Source organism: Macrobrachium rosenbergii, chromosome 30 (genome assembly GCF_040412425.1).
Source record: "Macrobrachium rosenbergii isolate ZJJX-2024 chromosome 30, ASM4041242v1, whole genome shotgun sequence".
Taxonomy (NCBI): Eukaryota; Metazoa; Arthropoda; class Malacostraca; order Decapoda; family Palaemonidae; genus Macrobrachium; species Macrobrachium rosenbergii.
In genome coordinates, this window is record NC_089770.1 from 14,592,495 (window position 1) to 14,617,535 (window position 25,041).

General features: G+C 38.9%; 2 protein-coding genes across 5 annotated transcripts in view; both read left to right on the top strand.

The window, feature by feature from the left end:
• Window positions 1-728: 728 nt before the first annotated feature.
• LOC136855069 (tetratricopeptide repeat protein 33-like) lies at window positions 729-7,586 on the top strand. Of its 3 annotated transcripts, none has more exons than XM_067131846.1 (5): window positions 729-833; window positions 2,708-2,842; window positions 3,967-4,137; window positions 4,562-4,753; window positions 5,203-7,586. In XM_067131846.1, exons 2-5 carry the CDS (start codon window positions 2,708-2,710, stop codon window positions 5,479-5,481), a joined length of 777 nt encoding a protein of 258 aa, XP_066987947.1. In that variant the 5' UTR covers window positions 729-833; the 3' UTR covers window positions 5,482-7,586. The 3 variants fall into 3 exon arrangements, with proteins under 3 accessions (XP_066987947.1, XP_066987948.1, XP_066987950.1); XM_067131847.1 differs by having other exon boundaries at window positions 777-951; XM_067131849.1 differs by lacking the exon at window positions 729-833 and adding an exon at window positions 865-989.
• Window positions 7,587-10,345: 2,759 nt separating this feature from the next.
• LOC136855071 (kynureninase-like) overlaps window positions 10,346-25,041 on the top strand; it is a 52,195-nt gene continuing 37,499 nt past the window's right edge. Inside the window, exons 1-2 of one of the 2 annotated variants that reach the window (XM_067131852.1) lie at window positions 10,346-10,625; window positions 23,309-23,417. The gene's annotated coding sequence lies outside the window, so the exon portion shown is untranslated. The remainder of the gene's footprint in view (window positions 10,626-23,308; window positions 23,418-25,041) is intronic. The other variant, XM_067131853.1, reaches the window with a different exon arrangement.

Consider the following 25,041-nt stretch of genomic DNA (forward strand, 5'->3'; position numbering starts at 1 on the left):
ATCAGTGTCAGAAGTAGGAAATCAGGTACCATATATACCCTTATGCGCACTGTAAATAATGGTAAAATGTACTATGCATACCCTTATACGCACTGTAAATAATGGTAAAATGTACCATGTCTTCCCTTATGTGCACTATAAACAATGGTGATATGCACCATATGTACCCTTATGTGTACTGTAAATAATGGTGATATATACCATGTATACTCTTCCGTGCACTGTAAACAATGGTGAAATGTACCTTACCATATATACCCTTGTATGTGATGAGAATAATGGTGAAATTTACCATGTATACCCTTACATGCACTTATAAATAATGGCGAAACATGCACTAGTACCATTCATATCCTTATATGCACTGTAAATAATGGTGAACCATATCATGTATACCATTATGTGCAATGTAAATAATGGTTAAATATACCATGGATACTAATCACATCCTAATTGTGAGATTTACCCTTGGAACCATGCATAACCTTACATGCATTGTGAATAATGGTGAAATGTATCCTCGATACTATTCATATCCTTATAAGCATTATAAATAACGGCAAAACGTACCCTTGGTACCATTCATATCCTTATAAGCACCGTAAATAACGGTGAAACGTACCCTTTGGCTCGGAGCCACAAAGTGAGCCACTTCCGCAAAGTACAACAATTTTAAAGAAAAGCGCACGATAAAAGTTCTTCATTAAACCACCAAACGTTCGAGACCCATTGTTTACATTGTGCAGAAAGAAGAAGAAGAAGAGGACGTAGACGTCGTAGTTGAGTGCGAGTGGTTTTATATAGATCAGTGACTAGACCCCGCGGAATCCCAGGTATGAGTGAAAAAACGCCCTCCTATTTTACATATTTTGATGGTGGTGACGATTGTGGCGCATATATGAATACCTCCATGGAAGGTCTGTTGTGGTAGAGGCGAGTGGAAGTGTAAAGGTGCGTGAATTAAGGGTGGAAGTTGGAGATGGAAAGAGGTTGGTGAGCCCTAATTGCGTGAGATTTTAAATTTTTTTATAGGTATTAGAGTTAGACGATGGTTCTTCTGATATGAACTAGGCCTGTTGGTTTGTTATTGAATCTCAATTACACATATCTTTATCCTTATTTAGGTACAAGGGAATTAGGCTAGGCTAAGATTTGATAAGTTCTTAAGAACAGGCTGTGTGATGATTCCTTAGGGACTGCCTAACCCCTATGGCTAGGCAAACATAAGTCTTAACCTTAGTCAAGGCAGTAGGTTAGACTGAAAAAGTGAGGGGTCTCAGCTTGCCTGCAGGGTCAAGGGAAGCAAATACCCCCTGGCTAGGTTAGGGCATGGCGTCGAAGGTCAGGTAAGGTAAAGGTAGCCTACTGCAGAAATGCATTCCTCAGTAGCCCTGACCTCTCTGCATTTCAGTATTGTAAACTTGTAGGTAATCTGGATGGTGGAAGGACACTAGACTCCAGGTAAAGATAATCCTAGGGCTATATCTAAGTTTTAGTTAGGTTAGGAAGGCTAAGTTTTGGCAACGTATGCAAGGATAAGGTGTAATTCTACAGAAGAGTTCTGCACAGAGGTATTGTTTGCTAAATAAATTTTTTGACAGAACAATATAGAAAACAGTATACAGTGCTGTACAGCATATGTGAAATAATATGAAAGATTTATTGTCTTTTCTTTGTGTTTATATGTTCATCCCTGAGGGCTGGGTACTCAACATGGTTCCCTGCTGAGCTTTTCTGTGGAATTACCTGTTAGGTTTACTGATGTACAATCTTACCCTAATTCTGCTAAGCTGAACTTAATTTAAACTCGTCCTTCCTTTCTGTAGCTTGAATGGATCTTTGTAGCATTAATGCTCTGTAAACACCATAAGACTGACATGCTTGCCCAGTAGAAAGTATCATATATTAAGAGGAATGGGTCTTGAGATAAAAGAAAAAAAATTGGGGGAAAGAGCATGCGCAAAGGTGTTGAGTAATGCTAGATTGAGATAGGGTTAACAAGGTTAGTCTCAAATATTTAGGAACAATATCCAATAAGGTTCTCTGTATTGCTATATGACAAGAATCATGATATGATGTTATATCTAAAAGATTTGATCAAATTGAGAATAAAGCTTTGAGAAGAGCATTGGGGCCAGATGGCATGATCAAGTGAGAAGTGATATCTTGAGGAAAGTTACGGAGTTCCTTATAATATACAGTAATGATGAAGGTGATTGTAGATGGTTTAGCCACTTCTTTCACACCACTCATGGGAGAGTAGTATGCGGTACCACCAGTTGGGTTCCTGCGGGAATCAGAAAAGTTGAAAGACCTAGGCTTACTTGGATGAGACTTATGAGACAAGTAGAAATTTGAAGAAAAGAAAGTACAGTACAGGAAAGACATGACAGAGGCTTTTTGTTTTGTATTGCATAGGAAACAGTGGTGATGATGAATTACCTACATAATTTGATGTTCAAATCTATTTACATGTCCCTACAGAGCTGACCTGTACAAAGTTTTATTGATATTTTAAAATTAGAACTATATACAAAGAAGGTATGGAGTTGATATAGAGCTCTTACATAAAGTGCTGACGTTATAGATAAGATAGTTTTTTTTAACAGATGGGATGTCAGGGTACCATTACTGAAGTTTCAGTTTGTTATTAGGATCTTTTATGTTTTAATGCCTTTTAATCAGTGAATGATGTTGCATTTTACAGATGCAGTCCTTTGGGTGGAAGAGAAAAGCTGGATTATCCAAACCTCGCCCATCTGTGTTTACAGGCGAGGAGGCAGAAGATGACTCTGCTAAGGACCCAGATGTTGATTGGCTTACAGCTGCCAAACGACCAAAGGTGAAAGTGCTTTTTTTTTTTTTTTTGTGTAATGATATCATAGAAAGGTGGCATTACTAAAGTATTTTGTCTGCAATATTTGTGAGTCAGAATGTAGATCTTGCAGTTGATTTGTTTTGATCTTTTGCAGTAGTTTTGTGGATTATTGTGTAATTTTTGGATTGTTTTAGTAATTATCAGTTTCTAGATAGTCTGGTCATTTGTAGTCATGTTCTAAATACAGTGGTTTTGTTTTACCAATAGTTATCACACATAAATAGCCAACATTTGTGATAACTGAATTTCCACAATTTTAAACAGTATATGAGTAATGATTTTATGTAGAGAAGTCAGTTTTTTAATAAAATATTAGATATTTGCACTACTTTTATTATATCTTGTTGCAGTTTTGTTTCATTTAATTTTTCTTGTATTTTAGGAATGTTCTGACAATTTGCACCAAGACCTTAAAGAACAAAGATAGATTATAAAAATTACAGAAACTCACAGCTCTCTAGCTCAACTTTTGTAACTGTTAGAATATAAATTATTAAGATGTAAAATCTAACCTTTCTTTTTATGAGCAAAAAGAATGTAGCCTTCATAGAGAAATACTAAAAGATACCTTAAAATTACCGTTACATAATTTTCAAATTACAAAAGAAATTTAAATAATACACAAAATTGAAAGAAAAAACTTATCACAAGAAAGCAGTTTAGAAAAATGAGAACAATGAGGACACAATTGTGTTGTAAAAATACATTTCTCTAGGTATCCAAGGTATTGTCCTTGTAGGGGGGGTAGTGCCATCGCTGCAAGTGCACTGAGAGCTATACTATAGATTCTTTGCAGGTCTTTTCGGCCCCTAGCTGCAACCCCTTTCATTCATTTTGCTGTTCTGTTCATATTCTCTTCCATCTTACTCTCCACCCTCTCCTAACAACTGTTTCATAATGCAACTGCGAAGTTTTCCTCTGTTTCTTCTTTAAAACCTTTTTACTCTCAGTTTCCCTTTCAGTACTGATTGACTTCATAGGTCCCAGCAATTGCTTGGTCATTGGCCTAAATTTTATATTCCATTTCATTCCATTCTGAGGTATGTTCATTGTTTATAGATGATTAATATGCTAATAATGTATTCTAGGTGTTGGAGTTAGAAGACGTCAAGGTTAAAGCTCGTCGGCTTAGCAATGAAGGAGTTATGCTTGCTGAGGCCGGTCGGTGGTGGGCAGCTATTGGTCGGTGGAACGGGGCTTTGGAATTGACGCCAGATGATCATACTCTACATGAAATGATGGCCCAGGCTTATATGCAGGTATGATTTCAACCTGTTTGCCCTTTGATTTTCATTCATAAGTGGGCCCTCTGATTTACACTCACCTTTGTTAGCTGTGTTATTAAGTGGGGAAAATCAAATTGTAACATTGTGATGTAATGTCCTATGAAAAAGAAAACATGACATTAGTATGTATCAGGTTTAACACTATATTCAGTTGGCTTTGAGTTTTATTTTATCTGCAAGGTGACAGGGTGTTTAATTTTTTTTTTTTACATTTTGTGTAACTAGCTTGCATATGTTAACTAGTAATGCTTTCATGTCTCAAAGAGATTCAAATTTAAATTTCCATATGCAGTGCCATTTGGTTGATTTGAAAATTGGTGAGATTCAGAATATTATTGAAGAAATTCATAATGTTAATTATTGACATTTGCTGATGTTCCTTGGTTTGGCATGTCAGGTAGGAGAGGTGTTCCCAGCATTGACGGCAGCTCAGAAGGCTGTGGATTTGTACCCTACTTGGTGGATAGGCCTCCAAACTCTTGGACGTGCACAGCTAGGGCTCGGGGAAGTTGAACTAGCTGTCAAGACCTTTTCCAAAGCCGTCCACATAGCCCCAGATCAGCAAGAATTGTGGAGGGAGGATTTACTGGTATGAAAAACATATTGTAATTTGTGATTTTATCTGTCCAAAAATCGATGTAATATACCACTGACTTTCAAATGCACCATGATGCACATTGATTCTTGGTCAAAGTAAAACAATAGGATTGTACAGAAGTAGTAGATGAAGCCTGATTTTTTTAGTTTTTAAGTGCATTTTAGCTGAAGGTGTTGTATGTTTCACTCTGTACCAAAGAAATGAGGCATATTCTTATTTTTACTGCCAGAGAAATTATATTTGTCTTAAGTGAAAGGTGCAAATAATGTTATTGAGTGTTAGAGAAATTCTGAACGCAGTTTCTTTTACAATGAGAAAATGTAGAATGTTACAATTGCTTTGTCAGGATATAAATTTAATAAAGTAATAATGTAGGTAATAAAGATACTATACTGTGTTCCTATTTTGTGTATTCACTTGTTTTACTCTTTAATTTACAGTGGTCCTCAGGGTTGCTCCAGAAGCAAAGAGAAATTAAAGCTGAGAAGGCAAAATTGCAGGCAGCCATTGAACAGGGCATTGTTTCTGCTAGTGATCTCCAAGAACCTCACATTGAGGGAACCATTCGAGAGAAATCTCTACAGCTGTACAGAAAACAACAGCTGGAAGAAGCTGCGCGAGCGCAGTCATCGAGTAGTGGAAAGGACGAAGGCACGAGTACAGAAGATAAGAACAAAAGCATAGACATTACAAAAATGGTTAGAATGAGGGTAACATAATACCACTCAGAAAGAGCCATGTCGCTCTCTAGCATCCTTTGGGAGGAGGCTAGGTATCGCTCATAGGTAATTCTGTCTGAAAAACGCGTACCACCGTGCCAAAATGGTTCAGTTATGATCTCCCCATACCAGTGGATTGTTTCTCACCTGAACCTGAGCCTGTAACCCTAGCCATGTTCCGGATATGTACCTGACTGAATGTTGAGGATGTAGATATGCTGGAATCTGCATCTTTGTTCTTCCATCTGTTACCTTTGCATGATCATCTTGGGAAATCCTAATTTCAGCATCTGGTTGCAGTGACAGACTTTTGAGGACGAGGAAAGAGGGAGAGCATGTGTCAGCAAGGTGAAGCAGTGATACTTAAAAGTTAGTGAGAGTGAGTCCATAGGATGAAGTGATATCCAAAAGTTACCACATTTTCTACTTTGTTCGTTCAAATTGTTTATTTTGGTACGTGAAATTTTACGAAGGTTTTACTGGAGAACTTTAATTTTCCTTTGTTTTATACCTGAGATTTGAAGTACCGTAATTTCCTGATACCGTGCCCTTTGAGTGTCGAGTGGGAATTTTTTTTTCCAAAATAAAGTTTTAATTCTTAGTCATTTCTAATGTTGTGTGCTGCAAACTCAAACCCTTTGGTTACCATTAGCAACAAATCATTGATAAGCCATTGATTAATTTATTTAACCAAATTTTTTTTAGTAAGCATGGTGCAGTGTAAAACATCAGAAGATTTAGTTAAAGAATGTTGTTAATGTCAAGTTTTGTCATAATACAACATATATTGATTCAAGATGGCTCATTATAAGGTTTAAAATCAAATACAGTAGAGGGAACAGTTGTTTAAAATTCTATTATAATTTTCCATTATAATCATGAGAGCAAAATACATTACAGTGAAAATGAGAGCTAATCAGAACAGGGAATTGCGAAAATGTTTTACGTATTTCTGCATTTTGAGTTGTAAGAGTGTGGGAATTTTCACTTCATGCTTAAAAGAGAAACACCACATGTGATGTCAGTTGATTTTTATATGGTATCTATCAGCTATCACTGTTGCATCACCAGTAGTTTGCAATTTGCAACCTCAGATGTACAACATATCAATTCATGCATTGTTTGAAGAGTAATTTTTCTTGGAGAAAGAAGTATTAATTTCCGAATTCCATTACCTAATATTTCCTAGCCATCATCGGTAATCAGTTGAAGGGAAAGATAAGCTTTCTGCATTTCATATCAAGTTCAAATTTAATAGCTCTTGCAACAGGATTTAACCAGTGATAAAACTGCAGACAACTCTAGTAGATTTAGGTGGGTTTGCTTTATTATCATACTTCTTATCAAAGCAATAAGATGGTTGTGACATTCATGGTGCTCTAATTATATGTGAATGCTAAGTTTATGGACAGTTTAAGCATCCTTTTTTATATAATGAACTAGTCATACTTAAAGTGCAAAAGATCTCAGAATATTTAGCATATTAGTATTTAATTTCTTACTTATTATCTGGTTATAATGGAAATTCTGTATGGTAATTTATAGGCAGTGTACAACATGTTTGATCTATCTATTATTGTACATTAGGCTTTCAGGGTTATTACGAGATTCAAATGAAGTACAGTGTATATCATGTGATTGTGTTCTTACATATATTTATATATTTTTTAAATGTTTAAAAATGCATTTTTCCATGCAAGATTTTTACAGTCTTTGCTTCTAACTTTTCAAGGCCCAAAGATTGTTTGTCCAGCAGACACAGTGGATGGTGCTAAGCCTTTCAAGTGTGAGAAAATATTCTTTACTTTCAGGAAAGAGGGGGGGGAAATAATGAAGTTTTTAACCAATTTTTTTAAGGTTTGCCATTAATAAAAGATAATCCCACTAATATAATATATAAATGTCTCGATACAACTTCTAGTTAAAATCTTTGACACTTACAACTGATTCACCACAAACTGTAGATGGGTTAGGATTTATGATTTATTTTGAGTAACACCACTGAAAAATGGCCAGTCAAGAAAACTTATTTTGTTGCTTAATTTATCAACTGAAAGTCCTTATTTTACTCTGAATGCTTAAAATGAAAACTTGAAGATTACTGATTCTCGTGTTTCACTCTCCTGATTTCTCAAACAATTTTTAATTTTGATAAAGAGATTATTTCTTCACCACAGTTTTTAAATGGTGTGTGTAAAGACAAATAAATGTGTTCAGAAGTTGTTCCACAATGTATATGTCCCTGTAGGGGATAGTGCCATCAGTGCACCTCCCGTGGTGCACTGTAGGCACTACTTTAGGTTCTCCGTAGGGGGTTAGTGCCGTCAGTGCACCTCAAGTGGTGCACTGTAGGCATTACTTTAGGTTCTTTGCAGGGTCCCTTCAGCCCCTAGCTGCAACCCCTTTCATTCTTTTGACTGTACCTCTGTCCGTATTCTCTTTCTTCCATCTTGCTATCCACCCTCTCCTAACAATTGTTTCAGAGTGCAACTGTGAGGTTTTCCTCTTGTTACAACTTTCAAACCTTTCTGCTCTCAATTTACCTTCCAGCGCTGAATGACCTTATAGGTCCCAGCACTTTGCCTTTGGCCAAAACTATATTCCATTTCATTCCACTACTTAAGGTTCTTTGAAGGGCCTCTTCATCCGTTAGCTGCAACCCCTTTCATTCCTTTTACGGTACCTCCATTCATATTCTCTTTCTACCATCTTACTTTGCACTGTCTCGAAACAATTGTTTCTTAGTGCAAGTGGAAGTTTTCCTCCTGTCACACCTTTCAAACCTTTTCCTTACAATTCCCTTTCAGCACTGAATGACCTCAGGTCCCAGGCCTTGGCCTTTGGCTGAAATTTCATGTTCCATTCCATTGTGTATACGTAAAATCTGAATAACCAGGCTATATGTATTATAAAATTTAAGATGGTTTTGCTCTGTGGATGGAGCCAAAGGTTTTTTCTGACTTTTTTTTTCTACAGAGTGCTTTTAAAAAATTCCATTTGGTGTCTTTCTAGCTATCTGTCCAACTTCCCTTTAACTTGACACTTAGGAAAGTGAGGCAACCTCTCATAAAGAGCTCAGAACAACAGAGTGTAAAAGGATGTCAAAACAGGTAGTGCAAACATCCGTAACAGATGTGCCTCCGCTGATAAAAGGCATCAGTGCCAACTTCCAGGTGTCTCTTCTTCAATCTGATTGCATCTGTTAAAGAGCTAGGGACCATAATGTCTGATTGGATAATGACAAAATGGTACAGTATTGTACCTGTATTAATTTGCAGCAAGTGTACCTCCAACAAGAGAAGCAACAGTGAGACAACCTCTGTGACAGAACTAAAGCCCTAAAGAAGGTGAAAAGGTTCTGATAAACTAAGTGCAAAATATTTATTAGTACTATATTCCTACTACAAATTTCAAAACCTACACAACATATCAAAGGCAAACTTTGTGAACAACGAATGGTTCAAACAAGGAAAATAATAGGACAGAATGCAGCACAGTGTATCACTGATCTGGCATAATATATGAGACGATTTTGTAGATTTCTTCAAAGCAGAGGATGGTGGGTGAAATACCATAATGCTCTTACCTAGACCAAGAAAACAACAGAGGGAAAAGAAAAACTAAGCTTAATTGAGACTGTTCCAGTGCCATGTCATCAGAAGAACTTAATCGATCAATTGTGTGACATTGGTTAAGAGGTTTCGCTTTATGGATTCCATTTGGTCATCTATGTAGTTTAATTGAAATGTCTTAACCATTCCCGAATTTGATGCAGATTTCTACCATACTTGACGGCCGTTGGACAAGCTGAGCCGTTTGCAAAATCCTTGTATTACCTGTACATTAATTTAGAAGCCCAAATATTTTAAAAATAATTTCCCGTTTTCGGTGAGGTTAGATTAAGTACTGTTGATGGAGGAATACACATAAATGGAACACAAGGTATGCTGAATTATATTACTGATCTTTTAGACCATTTGGCCCTAGGCTAGGACAGTGACGTAATTTCAGATTTTTTTGTTGGGTGGGGGCAGTTAAACTTATGGCATGGGTGGGTTGGCGAGCAAAGCGAGCCCTATCAGCAGTGGGGTAGAGGTGGGGACGCGGTGTAAGGCCCCAGAGAAATTTTTGGAAATTTGTGAGCATTTTGAAGCCATATAGGAGCTGTATTGAGTTAATAAAGCAATAAACAGGTGTGCCACACCCACCCACATATTATTTCAAAGGCTAGGGGGCAAATCAAGTCTTGGGGGCCATCAGTGTCTTGGGGAGGCAGGTGCCCCCCAAATGATGCCCCTGGGTTAGGCCATGTGGACAATGACAGGCTAGACTAATCTTTATTTTTAAAAAAACAGCGGCCATAAGCCACGTGGCACTGATACCTCTGATGTTATAAACCTATCTGTTGTCACATTTAAAATATTGGACAAATATTTTTAAGAAAAGGATGATCCCTATCTGTACTATATTTACGCCGTCAAAAGCGACGATAACTATAGGAATCTTGTTGGCATTGAAAGTTAACTTTAGAGACTCTGAAATCCCCAACAGAAAATTGCAGGAGTACACAGGACTGCCTGAGTAACAGAAAAAGTGAGGGGGTGGGGGTTAAAAGCAAAGTAGTAATGAAGTGGTAATATTCGGTAAAAATAATTTTAGTAACATCTCTTGAACTTCTTGGGTTCTTATTGCAGAAAGGGGTAATGTTCAAGGTCTGAAATAAACAGTTGGGTGAACAATTAAATAAATTGAAGCCTAAAAAAGATTAAAATTGTAAATAACAAGGGTATCAGTGTCAATTCAAATCTTGTTTTAACAGTACGATAAGAGAAACCTATAGCGCAAAAGTGATTAAAAGTTAAACAGTTCTGCACCTAACACGAACGGTGTAATACCTCCGGAGGACCGCAACTGTCTGTGTAGTGAACGCTTAGGTTACGTGGGAAGCAGAACCAGAAAACAGTGAAAACGTTAAAATCATTGATAAAAAGTGATAATGCACAACAAGATAACAATAAACGAGTAGAATAGGCCTTCAAGGTCAACTAGGCCGGGCTAGCCTTACGCATTTTGCGCAGAGGAAGAAACAATTGGGCAAAATACCCAAGGAATACAGATAAGGAGAAACCACATAGTTATTGAAGGTAAGGTTCAAAAATGGAAGTTTTAATTACTAGCCCAAGCCGGTAGGCCTATATGAAGTTATTTGTAATCACTGTTAGGCCTAGTCATTGTGTCAAACAGATTATGTGCTTAATTTAGATCTAGTTTAGCCCAATTATGGACAAAGAGTCGGGAACTGGTAATGAAAACTGAATAAGTTCCTCTCTGGGTACTCATAATGCTGTGGTTGATTATAATAAATCCGTCGAAGGCACCTAAGCCTACTTATGAATGCCTGATTATAAACGTCTTTGGGGGCACCTAGGCCTGGGTATGAATATCTGACTATAACGAATCCCTGCGGGCATCTAGCCACGTCTATGAATGCCCTCAAGGGCCTTGATAAGTTCAGCCTGTCAGACTGCACCAGAGGTACAGCCTGCTCACATCATTGAGGGTATATACCAGGAGTTGCGATCTATACCAAGGCAGCGCTGGAAAGCCTTGCGGCCATCTTTAAAGGTTTGGTAACCCGGAAATTGAACAGGGCTAAGTGTTTAGCAAATGTTTAGAGTTTAGTGAGTAAGTGTTCAGTGAATGCTCATGAGTAAATGTTTAGTTTAGGGTTTAGTGAATGTTTAATGTATAAGTGTTCAGTGAGTGTTTAGGGATTTAATGAGCATTTAGGGTTTAGTGAGTATGTAATGTTTAATGATTGTTTAGGGTTCAGTCAGTGTTTAGTATGTAGTGAGTGATTAGTGAATGTTTAGTGAGTGTTTAGTGTATAGTGAGTACTTTGTGAATGTTCAGTATATAGTGAGTGCTTAGTGAATGCTTAATGAGTTTTTAGTGTTTAATGAATTTGGGATTAAGTGAGTGTTTGGTTAAAGTTTACTGAGTGTTTGGGGTACAGTGAGTATTCATCAGATAAAAACCAAATACTCGTAGTTCAAGATTGCATGAACACAGAGAGAGAGAGAGAGAGAGAGAGAGAGAGAGAGAGAGAGAGAGAGAGAGAGGAAATGATAAAATTCATCATGTAAAACTAATATAAAGATTGCATCAAAAGAAGAAAGATTGCATCAGAGAGAGAGAGAGAGAGAGAGAGAGAGAGAAGACATCGAGGGAAAAGACTGAACGAAAGAGCATCAAGGCTTTCGGGGAATGTTTCCGATAAATGGAGGAAGACGGAAGGGAATGTTTGGGGCTTCACCAGAAAGGAAACGATAGTAGTCTCCTGAAGGAGGGAAATTATTGTGCCTCGTGAGAGAATTGTTTCTTGGGTACCCAATGAACTCTATAGGACGCCTAAACAACATCTCATTGGTACTAGGTTTTAACATGGTAAGCACAATACGAGCTTAACATATATATATATATATATTATATATATATATATATATATATATATATATATATATATATATATATATATATACATATAAATACATAATAAACTGTGATACGATATACGTATGCCTTTTCCTAGATAACCCCCTGATTGCAACTAAGAAGCCTACAGCTATATGACTTTTTTTTACACATATACACACACACATAAACACACACATGTATATATGTGTGTGTATGTATGTATGAATGAATTAGCATGAATACGAGCGTGTATGCAGGTGAAATGCCATTGCTTTATTAATTCCATTTTGTAAGCAAAGATGTGAGGCTCTTAATGATTTTATTCAATGGTTTATAAAGCAGATTTAATGAGACACACCAATAATTAAGTAATTTTAGGTCTGGTCAATATTTTTAGAGTCTAGATTCCGAGTCCATTTTTAGAAACTTGTACAAGAGACAAATTCTTTTCCTCTGGAATCTTATTTCTCCTGAACTGAAGACTTAACACTTTTCTCAAAGCATATTTTGGAAATTTGTCTTTTTCTCCCCCTTTTTTTTTTTATTCCAGTTTCAGTTAGCATCATCTGTAAATCAAATGATATGCTTTGAAGAAGTAGAAGGAAAGGTAACCACGTTTCCAGTATGGAAAAACTTTTGATGGCTATGAATCTTTTTGGATCAGTGTTGTTGTTTGTAAAGGGAGTTCAAAACTTTGGACATGATATTGTTAAAGATGTTTCTGGAGGACTAACTCGCCATCTACAAGGAAAAGCCAATACGATTAAGTCTGCTCTCAGGAACTGGAACAACCACATTGAAACTGATGACACCATTGGGAAGGAAGAATTTCATATCCAAAAGAATGAGGATTTAGAGAGGGAGTTAAGGAAAGAGTGGTCCTGTGTTGAGTTTCGAAAAGCTCTTGTTTGGTGCTCAGAAAGTGATAAGGAAAATTGAAAGCAAAAATAAGGACCTTTCCTCGAATAACGAATGGCTAAAGAAGAAAAATGAGAAATGAGAGGATGCCATGACTAAGAAAGAAAAAGATAGCGAACAACTGAAGGACTTGCACGCGAAGAAGTTCATGTTCCTCGAGCAAGAAATGGCGCTCTTGACAACAGTCTTGGAAAAGAGGCCCAGAGGGATAATTTAGGTGTCCAGTCGAAGGTCCAGAAGCCAGACGATCGAACTGAATCGCTCCAACGGGACTTGGCTGAGAAGGAACCGCAAATTGTCTCGTCGAAGGAAAAACTCAACGACGAAAGAGGGAAAATTGCGTCCGTTCGAGAAGAGGCCCTAGAGATGAAGTAACCGCTCTGCTGAATTGGGAGATGGAAAGAAAAGCGGAGGAAGTCCTGACGAAGAAGAAACAGTGATAATAATAATTATGGGGGATTTAAGGCCCATCTTTGAAGTTCTTGGGCCCTCTCCAGGCCCGCTTCCCCAGCCTGGCAGGATACCTGCCTTTCTCCGAGGAAGCAGCCTCTGGTGGGACCCTTCCCTTCAAGGCTGCCCTCAAAAGACTGGCGACACTTTGGGGCCCATCCTTGAAGTTTTTGGACCCTCTCCAGGCCCGCTTCCCCATCCTGGCAGGATACCTGCCTTCCTCCGAGGAAGCAGCCTCTGGGTGGGACCCTTCCCTTCAAGGCTGCCCTCAAAAGACTGGCGACACTTTGGGGCTTTGAGCCCATCCTTCGAGTTCTTGGACCCTCTCCAGGCCGCTTCCCCAGCCTGGCAGGATACCTGCCTTACTCCCGAGGAAGAGCCTCTGGGTGGGACCCTTCCCTTCAAGGATGCCCGCAAAAGACTGGCGGCGACTTGGGGGCTTTTGGGCCTCATCCTTGAAGTTTTTGGACCCTCTCCAGATCCACTTCCCCCAGCCTGGCAGGATACCTGCCTTCCTCCGAGGAAGCAGCCTCTGGGTGGACCTTTCCCTTCAAGGCTGCGCTCAAAAAGACTGGCGAGCCTTTGGGGCTTTTGAGCCTCGTCCTCAGTTCTTGGGCCTCTCCAGGCCCACTTCCCCAGCCTGGCAGGATACCTGCCTTCCTCCGAGGAAGCAGCCTCTGGGTGGGACCTTTCCCTTCAAGGCTGCCCTCAAAAGACTGGCGAGCCTTTGGGGCTTTTGAGCCTCGTCCTCGAAGTTCTTGGTCCCTCTCCAGGCCCGCTTCCCCAGCCTGGCAGGATACCTGTCTTCCTCCGAGGAAGCAGCCTTTGGGTGGGACCTTCCCTTCAAGGCTGCCCTCAAAAGACTGGCGAGCCTTTGGGGCTTTTGAGCCCATCCTCAGTTCTTGGGCCCTCTCAGGCCCGCTTCCCCAGCCTGGCAGGATACCTGCCTTCCTCAGGAAGCAGCCTCTGGGTGGGACCCTTCCCCTTCAAGGCTGCCCTCAAAAGACTGGCGAGCCTTCCAGGGCTCCTTTGGGAGGCCCCATCCTCAAGGGCCCAGGCCTCTCAGGCCCTTCCCCCAGCCTGGCAGGATACCTGCCTTCCTCGAGGAAGCAGCCTCTGGGTCAGGCCCTTCCTTCACTACTCTTTGCTTTCTCGTACCCTGCTTTTCAAATATGACACTTGCACTCTCTGGGTCTTTCCAGGCGATTTGAAGCATATCGGAGATTGTTCCTGGAGACTGGAGTTGGCGCATGCACGAATGGCATTTCTCTCGTTCTTCCAGGAGCTGGAGACTGAAGGATTCCAAAATGTCTTCAAGGAAAATCCTGAAGGCTTAAGATCATTTGAACATCGCGTCAACCATTACTTAGAGTTCTTTTTGTGACGCATAAGCAGTTTCTTTACTTTAAAATCTCGTCTTCTATAATCTTTATGGATTCCCTCTTATTGATATATATAGATATCTCCCAACGACTAGAGAAGGCTTCTGGGTATTTGAAGATGTCTTCACGACCCCAAGATACTTTGAAGCAGTCTTCAGCTCCTGAAGCATTCCTGGAGAATCCAATGGCCGTTTCAAAGGCTTGAGAGCCTGGAAATCGTCTTGAAGCCTTCAGAAACCCCAGAAGCCTCCGGAATTCATCTCCAAGAACGTAAGCTTATCCATCCAAAAACGTGGGCTTCCCCCAAAGAAATCTTCGAATCCTTTCAACTCCGATTTCTTCTCCATAAAACTCTGTTCTTTAGTATTGTGCAAGAAATCCGAAGGCTACAGAGCCTGGAGATTGTCTTGAAGCCTTAGGAAGCCCCAGAAGCCTTCGGAATTCCAAGAAACCTTCGGAACTCCCTGATTCCCTTCTGTCACTGGGGAATGACAAGAATAATCCAGACAAGATCCACTTGGAACATAGAGGGTATATACCTGGAGTTGCAATCCCGATAGCATTACTATGCAGTTCGGTGGTCTTCCACCAGGGCAGCGCTGCAAAGCCTTGCTGGCATCTTTTAAAGATCTGGTAATCCGCAAATTGAACAGGGACTTTGTGCAGTTGTGAATTTTTTTATCATTAAATGTTTAATGAGTAAGTGTTTAGGGAAAGTTTAGGGTTTAGTTAGTAAGTGTTTGGTGAATGTTTAGTTTAGGGTTTAATGAATGTTTAGTGATGTTTAGGGTTTAGTGAAGGTTTTGTGAATGTTGATGAATGTTTAGTATGTAAGTATTCAGTGAATGTTTGGTGAGTGTTTAGTGAATGTGTTGTGAACGTTAGTGTTTAGTGAATGTTTAGTATGTATGTATTCAGTGAATGTTTAGTGATTATTTAGGGTTTAGTGAATGTTTAGTGTGTGTTTAGGGTTTAGTGAAGGTTTAGTGCATGTTAGTGTTTAGTGAATGTTTAGTGTGTAAGTATTCAGTGAATGATTAGTGAGTGTTATTGTTTAGTGAATGTTTTGTGAATTATTGTTTAATGAATGTTTAGTGTGTAAGCATTTCAGTGGATGTTTAGTGAGTGTTTAGGGTTTAGTGAGTGCTTAGGGTTTAGTGAATGTTTAGTGCATAAGTATTCAGTGAATGTTTAGTGTGTAAGTATTCAGTGATTGTTAAGTGAGTGTTTAGGGTTTAGTGAATGTTTTGTGAATGTTAGTGTTTAGTGAATGTTCAGTAAGTATTCAGTGAATGCTTAGAGAGTGTTAATGAACGTCTTGTGAAAATTAGTATTTAGTGAATGTTTAGTGTGTAGTGTTTAGTGAATGTTTAATGAGTGATTATTGAATGTTCATTGACTGTTTAGTGTGTAAAGAGTGTTTAGGGATTTAATGAGCATTTAGGGTTTATTGAATATTTAGTGTTTAATGAGTGTTTAGGGTTTAGTCAGTGTTTAGTGTATAGTGAATGTTTAGTGAATGTTTAGTACATAGTGAGTACTTAGTGAATGCTTAATACATGAGTGCTTAGTGAATGCTTAGTGATTGTTTAGTGTTTAATGAATGTTTAGGATTAAGTGCGTGTTTAGTGAATGTATACTGAGTGTTTGGGGCACAGTGAGTATTTAGTGACTGTTTAGTGTTACACGAGTGTTTAGTGAGCGTTTAGTATATAGTGAGTGCCTAGTGAGTGTTGAGCATTCATTGAGTATTTAGTGTTATTGAGTGAGTGTATAGTAAGTGTGAGTGTTTAGTGAGTGTGATTGTACTATAAGTGTGTGTTTAGTGAGTGTAAGTGTATTGTGAATGTTAGTGTTTAGTGATTGTACATTAATGTTTAGTTTGTGTTTAGTGACTGTATGCAAAGAAAGTCCTGTAATTTACAGGAACCATTTATGCTAAACACTGCTTAGATCCAATAGCAGATGCTTAGGCCTTGACCATAATTGTTGGAGTGCTTAGGCCAACCTGTTTTGTAGAGGTAATATTTTCTCTGGAAATTGGGTCAAGTAATAATAATAATAATAATAATAATAATAATAATAATAATAATAATAAAAATTAAGTAATGAGCTGGACCGGGAGATCTTTCAATAATAGGTCACACTCCTGACATTTTTCTATGAGTATACTCCAGTGTACTAGACTTATAATATATATATATATATAATATATATAATAAGATAATAATATATATATATATATATATATATAATATATATAGTATATGTATATATATGTATATATGTACAGTATATGTCACATATATGTATATATACACACTATACACTCATGTATATAACATATACTGTATATATATGCTGTATATATATAATATATATGTGTATATATATATATGTATATATACACACATTCACACATGCACACATCACACACATATATATTATATATATATGGAAGGGATATATATATATATATAGGAATATATCTAATTTATACAGTACTCTAATTTATATGTATGAATGCAAACGTTCTTGACATCGAGTGAAAGAACGGAAAGGGAATGTTGGGGTTTCACCAGAAAGGAAGCGATAGAGTTAGTCTCCTGAAGGAGGGAAATTAAGGGATTTGTTTCTTGGGTACCCAAGGAGGCCTGAATTTTGTCAACTTTCTCTCATTAGCGGTCGGTAGCTGATATGGGATGCAACATTAGAGGAAGGACAATTTGTACCAATATATACATATAATATATATATGATAACTATATATATATATATATATATAGTTATATATATATATATATAATTATATATATAACATATAGTATATATATTATATAACTTTATCAATATATTATATATATATTGCATAACAAAGGGACATCCAGGAAATGGCATGAGTATCATATCACACTGTGACGGCACCAGCAGTGTCACATTGCATCACACACACATAAACACACACACACACACATGTATATGTGTGTATGTATAAATTCACATGAATACGAGCGTGTATATAGGTGAAATGCCATTGCTTTATTAATTCCATTTTGTATATATATGATATCTTAACGATTTTATTCAATGGTTTTATAAAGCAGATTTAATGAGCATACCAATAATAAATTTTAGGTCTGGTGTATTTTTAGAGTCTAGATTCCGAGTCCATCTATAGAAACATATAGCCTGCAAGAGACATTCTTTTCTGGAATCTAATTTAGCCTGAACTGAAGACTTCAACACTTTTCATAAAACATATTTTGGATATTTATATCCCCTAAAAGAAAATTTTTTTATTTCAGTTTCCGTCAGAATCATCATTGATTCAAATGAGATTGTATGCTTCGATAGAAGTAGAATCTTAACCACGTTTCAAACACACAGTATGGATAAAATGTGGCTATGAGTCTTTGAGATCATTGTTGTTGTTGTAAAGGATATAAGGTTCAAAACTTTGGACATGAATTGTTAAAAGATGTTTGATTTTCTCTGCTCAAGGAAAATTCTTTTCCTCACGATTAAGTCTGCTCTCAGAACTGGAACAACCATATTGAAACTGATGACACCATTGGGAAGGAAGAATTTCATATCCAAAAGAATGACGTTTTAGAAGGAGGTTAACCACGAAAGCGTGGCCTGTGTTGAAGATCTTTTTCAAGCTCTTGTTTGATGTTCAGAAGATGATAAGTTAAAAATTGAAAGCAAGGGTAAGGACCTTCCTTGAATAACGAATGGCTTCTTCTTCCCAGAATCCCATTTTTATATGGGGAGCAAGGACTTCTTTTCCAAAAGGACTTGATTTTAGCCTGGCTAAAGAAGAAAATGGAGCTCCAGCTCTGTTTGATGGGAAGATGATGACTAAGAAAGAAAAAAAGATAGCGAACAACTGAAGGACTTGCGCGAAGAAGTTCATGTTCCTCGAGCAAGAAATGGCGCTCTTGACAACAGTCTTGGAAAAGAGGCCCAGAGGATAATTTAGGTGTCCAGTCGAAGGTTAGAAGCCGGACGATCGAACTGAATCGCTCCAACGGGAAGGAATCGCAAATTTTCTCGTCGAAGGAAAAACTCAACGACGAAAGAGGGGAAAATTGCGTTCGTTCGAGAAGAGGCCCAAGAGATGAAGAACCGCTCTGCTGAATTGGGAGATGGAAGGAAAAGCGAGGAAGTCCTAACGAAGAAGAAACAGTAATGGGAATTCCTTCAATTGCCCTCACCAAGATTAAGTCCCTCTTGAAGTTCTGGGCCCTCTCAGGCCCGCTTCCCCAGCCTGGCAGGATACCTGAAAACCGAGGAAGCAGCCCCTGGGTGGGACCCTTCCCTTCAAGGCTGCCCTCAAAAGACTGGTGAGTCCTTGTTTTTAGCCCTGCTGAAGTTCTTGGACCCTCTCCAGGAGAAGGACACCTGCCTTCCTCGGAGGCCAGCAGCTTCTGGGTGGGACCCTTCCTTCAGGCTGCCTTCAAAAGACTGGCGACACTTTGGGGCCCATCTTGAAATTTTGGACCCTGTCCAGTAAACTTCTCAGCCTGGCAGGATACCTGCCTTCCTCGAGAAGCATAACTCTGGGTGGGACTCTTCCCTTCAAGGCTGCCCTCAAAAGAAAATGGGGCCCATCCTTGAAATTTTTGGACCCTGTCAGGCCCACTTCTCCAGCCTGGCAGGATACCTGCCTTCCTCCGAAGCAGCCTCTGGGTGGGACCCTTCCCTTCAAGGATGCCCTCAAAGACGGACAGAGCCTTTGGGGCCCATCCTTGAAGTTCTTGGGCCTCTCCAGGCCCGCTTCCCCCAGCCTGGCAGGATACCTGCCTTCCTCAAAGGAAGCAGCCTCTGGGTGGGACCCTTCCCTTCAGGCTGCCCTCAAAAGACTGGCGAGCCTTGGGGCCTTTTGGGGCCCATCCTTGAAGTTTTTGGACCCTCTCCAGGCCCGCTTCCCCAGCCTGGCAGGATACCTGCCTTCCTCCAAGGAAGCAGCCTCTGGGTGGGACCCTTCCCTTCAAGGCTGCCCTCAAAAGACTGGCGAGCCTTTGGGGCTTTTGAGGCTCATCCTCGAAGTTCTTGGGCCCCTCTCCAGGCCCGCTTCCCCAGCCTGGCAGGATACCTGCCTTCCTCCGAGGAAGCAGCCTCTGGGTGGGACCCTTCCCTTCAAGGCTGCCCTCAAAAGACTGGCGAGCCTTTGGGGCTTTTTGAGCTCATCCTCGAAGTTCTTGAGCCCCTCTCAGGCCCACTTCCCAGCCTGGCAGGATACCTGCCTTCCTCCAGGGAAGCAGCCTCTGGGTGGGACCCTTCCCCTTCAAGGCTGCCCTCAAAAGACTGGCGAGTCTTGGGGCTTTTGAGCCCATCCTTCTTGGCTAGGCCCTCCAGGCCCGCTTCCCCAGCCTGGCAGGATACCTGCCTTCCTCCGAGGAAGCAGCCTCTGGGTGGGACCCTTCCCTTCAAGGCTGCCCTCAAAAGACTGGCGAGTCTTGGGGCTTTGGGGCCCATCCTTAAGGGGCCTAGGCCCTCTCCAGGCCCGCTTCCCCAGCCTGGCAGGATACCTGCCTTCCTCCGAGGAAGCAGCCTCTGGGTCGGGCCCTTCCCTTCACCATACTCTTTGCTTTCTCGTACCCTTCTTTTCAAATATGACACTTGCCCTCTCTGGAGTCTTCCAGACGATTTGAAGCATATTGGAGATTGTTCCTGGAGACTTTGGAGTTGGCGCATGCACGAATGGCATTTCTCTTGTTCTTCCAGGAGCTGGAGACTGAAGGATTCCAAAATGTCTTCAAGAAAAATCCCGAAGGCTTAGGATCATTTGAACATCGCGTCAACCATTACTTAGAGTTCTTTTTCTGACGCATAAGCAGTTTCTTTACTTTAACATCTCATCTTCTAATCTTTATGGATTCCCTCTTACTGATATATATAGATATCTCCCAACGACGAGAGAGGACTTCTGGGTATTTGAAGATATCTTCACGACCCCAAGATACTTTGAAGCAGTCTTCAGCTCCTGAAGCATTCCTGGAGAATCCAATGGCCGTTTCAAAGGCTTGAGAGCCTGGAGATGGTCTTGAAGCCTTCAGAAACCCCAGAAGCCTCCGGAATTCATCTCCAAGAACGTAAGCTTATCCATCCAAAAATGTGGGCTTCCCCAAAGAAATCTTCGAAGCCGGGATGACCGATTTCTTCCTCCATAAATATCTGTTCTTTAGTATGTGCAAGAAATCCGAAGGCTACAGAGCCTGGAGATTGTCTTGAAGCCGTAGGAAGCCCCAAAAGCCTCCGGAATTCCAAGAAACCTTCGGAAGTCCCAGATTCCCTTCTGTCACTCGCGGATGACAAGAATAATCCGCACAAGATCCACTTGGAACATAGAGGGAATATACCTGGAGTTGCAATCCCGATAGCATTAGTGTGCAGTTCGGTGGTCTTCCACCAGGGTGGCCCTGCAAAGCCTTGCTGGCATCTTTTAAAGGTCCGGTAACCCGCAAATTGAACAGTTGCTTAGTGCAATTGTGAATTTTTATCGTTAATGTTTAATGAGTAAGTGTTTAGCGAAAGTTTAGGGTTTAGTGAGTAAGTGTTTGGTGAATGTTAAGTTTAGGGTTTAATGAATGTTTAGTGAGTGTTTAGGGTTTAGTGAATGTTTTGTGAATGGTGGTAAATGTTTAGTATGTAAGTATTCAGTGAATGTTTAGTGAGTGTTTAGTGAATGTCTTGTGAACGTTAGTGTTTAGTGAATGGTTAGTATGTATGTATTCAGTGAATGTTTAATGAGTGTTTAGGGTTTAGTGAATGTTTAGTGTGTAAGTATTCAGTGAATGTTTAGTGAATGTTTTGTGAATGTTAGTGTTTAGTGAATGTTTATTGTGTAAACAACATTCAGTGAGTGTTTAGGGTTTAGTGAATGTTAGTGTTTAGTGAATTTTTAGTGTGTAAGTATTCAGTGAATGTTTAGTGTGTAAGTATTCAGTGACTGTAAAGTAAGTGTGTAGGGTTTAGTGAATGTCTTGTGAAAATTAGTGTTTAGTGAATGTTTAGTGTGTAAGTGTTTAGTGAATGTTTAGTGAGTGATTAGTGAATATTCATTGACTGTTTAGTGTATTATTGGTGTTTAGGGATTTAATGAGAATTTTGTGTTTAGTGAGTATTTAGTGTTTAATGAGTGTTTAGGGTTTAGTCAGTGTTTAGTGTATAGTGAGTGCTTAGCGAATGTTTAGTGAGTGTTTAGTCTATAGTGAGTACTTGGTGAATGTTTAGTGTATAGTGAATGCTTAGTGAGTGTTTAGTGTTTAATGAATGTTTAGGATTAAGTGAGTGTTTAGTGAATGATTACTGAGTGTTTGGGGTACAGTGAGTATTTAGTGTGTGTTTAGTGTTTTATGAGTGTTTATTGAGTGTTTAGTGTATAGTGAGTGCCTAGTGAGTGTTGAGTACTCTGTGAGTGTTTAGTGTTATTGACTGTGAGTGTATAGTAAGTGTTAGTGTTTTGTGAGTGTAAGTGTATTGTGAATGTTAGTGTTTAGTGATTGTACATTAATGTTTAGTTTGTGTTTAGTGACTGTATGCAAAGAAAGTCCTGTAATTTACAGGAACCATTTATGCTAAACACTGCTTAGATCCAAGAGCAGATGTTTAGACCTTGACCACAGTGGTTGGAGTGCTTAGGCCAACTTGTTTTTCTAAGATAATATTTCTGGTGGAAATTGGGTCAATAATAATAATAATAATAATAATAATAATAATAATAATAATAATAGTATTTCATCTTAATCCTTCGGACCAGCCCTATGAGAGCTGATAGTCAGCTCAGTGGTCTGGTTAAACTATTTTAATCATCATTCATAATAATAATACATCTACATGCATACACTCCTCATTATGCTATTTGATAAAACATCATCCTTAATCAGTGCAAGTAATCGTCAAATATTTCGTGGTCATTCTGAAATAACTGAAGAATTTGGGGTCATATTTCCTGAGTTTTGGATGCGTGTTACTTCCTCCACTTCCATATTGATACTGAATGAACCGCGCTGCTAACCGCCATAGTATGTACGTTTACCAATTTCTGCAACCGCGCGATTTACGCCTCGGTCACTTCCTCGTGTGGACAGGGCTTACTGAATACAAAGAGGGCTACCTGTGGGAATGATACATCGGAAAAGGCGACTTCTTAAGCATAAGATGTGGACCCATGGGATGAGCAAGAGGTATGCCCCTAGAAATAAAACTTGTATGAAATTTTGGTGATCGGTAGACCTACAGTCTTGTCATTGTAGAAACCTGGGGAAGACTGAATAAATAGATAAGAGAACCTTACGTGGGTGGGGGAGAAAGTGTGATTAACGTATTTAGGAACTACGAAATTAACTTGAAAGTGAAACAGCATACAAATCAAAGGCTTAAAATGGATTGGGATAATAAAGGCATATTTGATTGTAAAAGTTTGTTGGGATGGAGGGGGCAAGTGAACATTTAAACCACAACTAAAGAATTTTTAAGATATATTATAAAATCAAGAAAATATATATATATATATATATATATATATATATATATATATATTAAAAAGGTATTATCATTGTAGATTATACCTAATTAAGACGAATTTTCCATAGGTACCAACACTTTCCACCAACTCATGTGTCCACAGTCTGGAGCTGTGGGGAGAACGAGAGAGCACAAGGAACCTGGAAGAAGTAGAGGTTAAACGGGGACTGGACGAAGGCAAGTCTTAAATTGGAGTTAATTAACTGTAGCTGATAGTTGTATAATACAAAAGATTTTATTAATACATTGTAATTTTAGGTAATATATATATATATATATATATATATATATATATATATATATATATATATATATATATATATATATATATATATATATATATATATATATATATATATATAATAAATATTACAACCACAAGGAAAGGTGAAACAATGAGATGCCAAGTACTCTCGTCTTATTACCAAGACATGGTCTCAGCAACTGCTGTGTACCAAGACATGTTCACAGCAACTGCTGTGACCATGTCTTGGTAATAAGACGAAAGTACTTAGCATCTTATTGTTTCACTTTTCCTTCCTGGCTGTAACTTTGTTCGTATATTCATCACGTTTTTACCTTTTTCGTGATTTAAATTTGTTATATATATATATATATATATATATATTCATCACGTTTTTACCTTTTTGTGATTTACACACACACACACTTACACACACTCATGCGAGGTAAATGATTCACAAACGAGTGCATTTACTCATCCACGCGAAGAAGAATAATTATCGTCTGAGGTGACTCAGGAATTTTACAAAATATTGGAGTTTGGGAATTTTATCCCTTGCGAAACATGCCACCATGTCGTGTGGTTAGCGAAGGCTATTTGACGGGGAAGTTATTAGACCAATATCAATAAAGATGTAGATAGTTCTCGATTCTTTTCAGCATGAAGGCCGGTGGAACCGAAATTCATACTTAACGAAGTTTCTTGGGGAATATTGCCGTCAGTGCACCTTATGTGGTACACTGTTGGCATTAATAAAGGGTGGTTGTTAGCGTCCCGTCGGCCCCTAGTGTTCCATACTATTTTTTTTTAGTCATTTATTCTACCTCCATTCCCGCTTTTTTTCTTCAGGCTTGGCGTTTAATCTCTCGAACTATTAATTCTTAGTGCAACAGAGAAGGGTTTCTCCCAGTTCCGCCTTTTAGGTCCTTGTACTTCATCTTATTTGTTTTACGGACTTCTTTATCAGACTTCTTTATCATCTTGCTGACCAACAACCCCATCTCCCTCTTTTCACTGTTCTAAGCTATGAATAGCCGAAAATGTCCTAGTACTAGGCTTGACAGCCTAAATTTCATAAAATCCGATCTGCAAAATTGTCGAAGTTCTCAGTCCGGTATCAAAGACAAGAATATTAATGGCTCTTATTCCAAGTTTTGTAATCCCAATAGCCTATTCATAGAAGAGTGACCCCTAGGCCTACATTCTCATGAGCAGATCCAGTACTAGAATATCTCTGAATGTCAGTACGCAGTATATAAGGCTGCTGGAAAATGGATTGCAATTCATTTCAGCTGCTAAACGTGTCAGTCTCCTAATTAAAGGGAATTGAAAGTTGAAATCATCATTAATAGATAATCCTCTTCAATGCCATGCTACTGAAAACATTGCGTAAACTAATTTTTAGTGAGTTTCTTTTTGATATATAATCTTTTATGAGCAGAAATACATGCAATGCTCGATATTGATATTTGGGAATTGATGAAAATTCTAATCAGCATTTCATTTTATTTCAATAATAAGTTAACTCATAATAAGTGTAGACTATCTGATCTAAAT

Bases quoted from the DNA above. Each gene is read 5' to 3' on its own strand.
- LOC136855069 (XM_067131846.1), top strand. From the start codon at position 2,708: ATGCAGTCCTTTGGGTGGAAGAGAAAAGCTGGATTATCCAAACCTCGC. The intron at 2,843-3,966 runs GTGAAAGTGCTT...AATGTATTCTAG, and splicing joins CAGCTGCCAAACGACCAAAG to GTGTTGGAGTTAGAAGACGT. The intron at 4,754-5,202 runs GTATGAAAAACA...TTTAATTTACAG, and splicing joins TGTGGAGGGAGGATTTACTG to TGGTCCTCAGGGTTGCTCCA.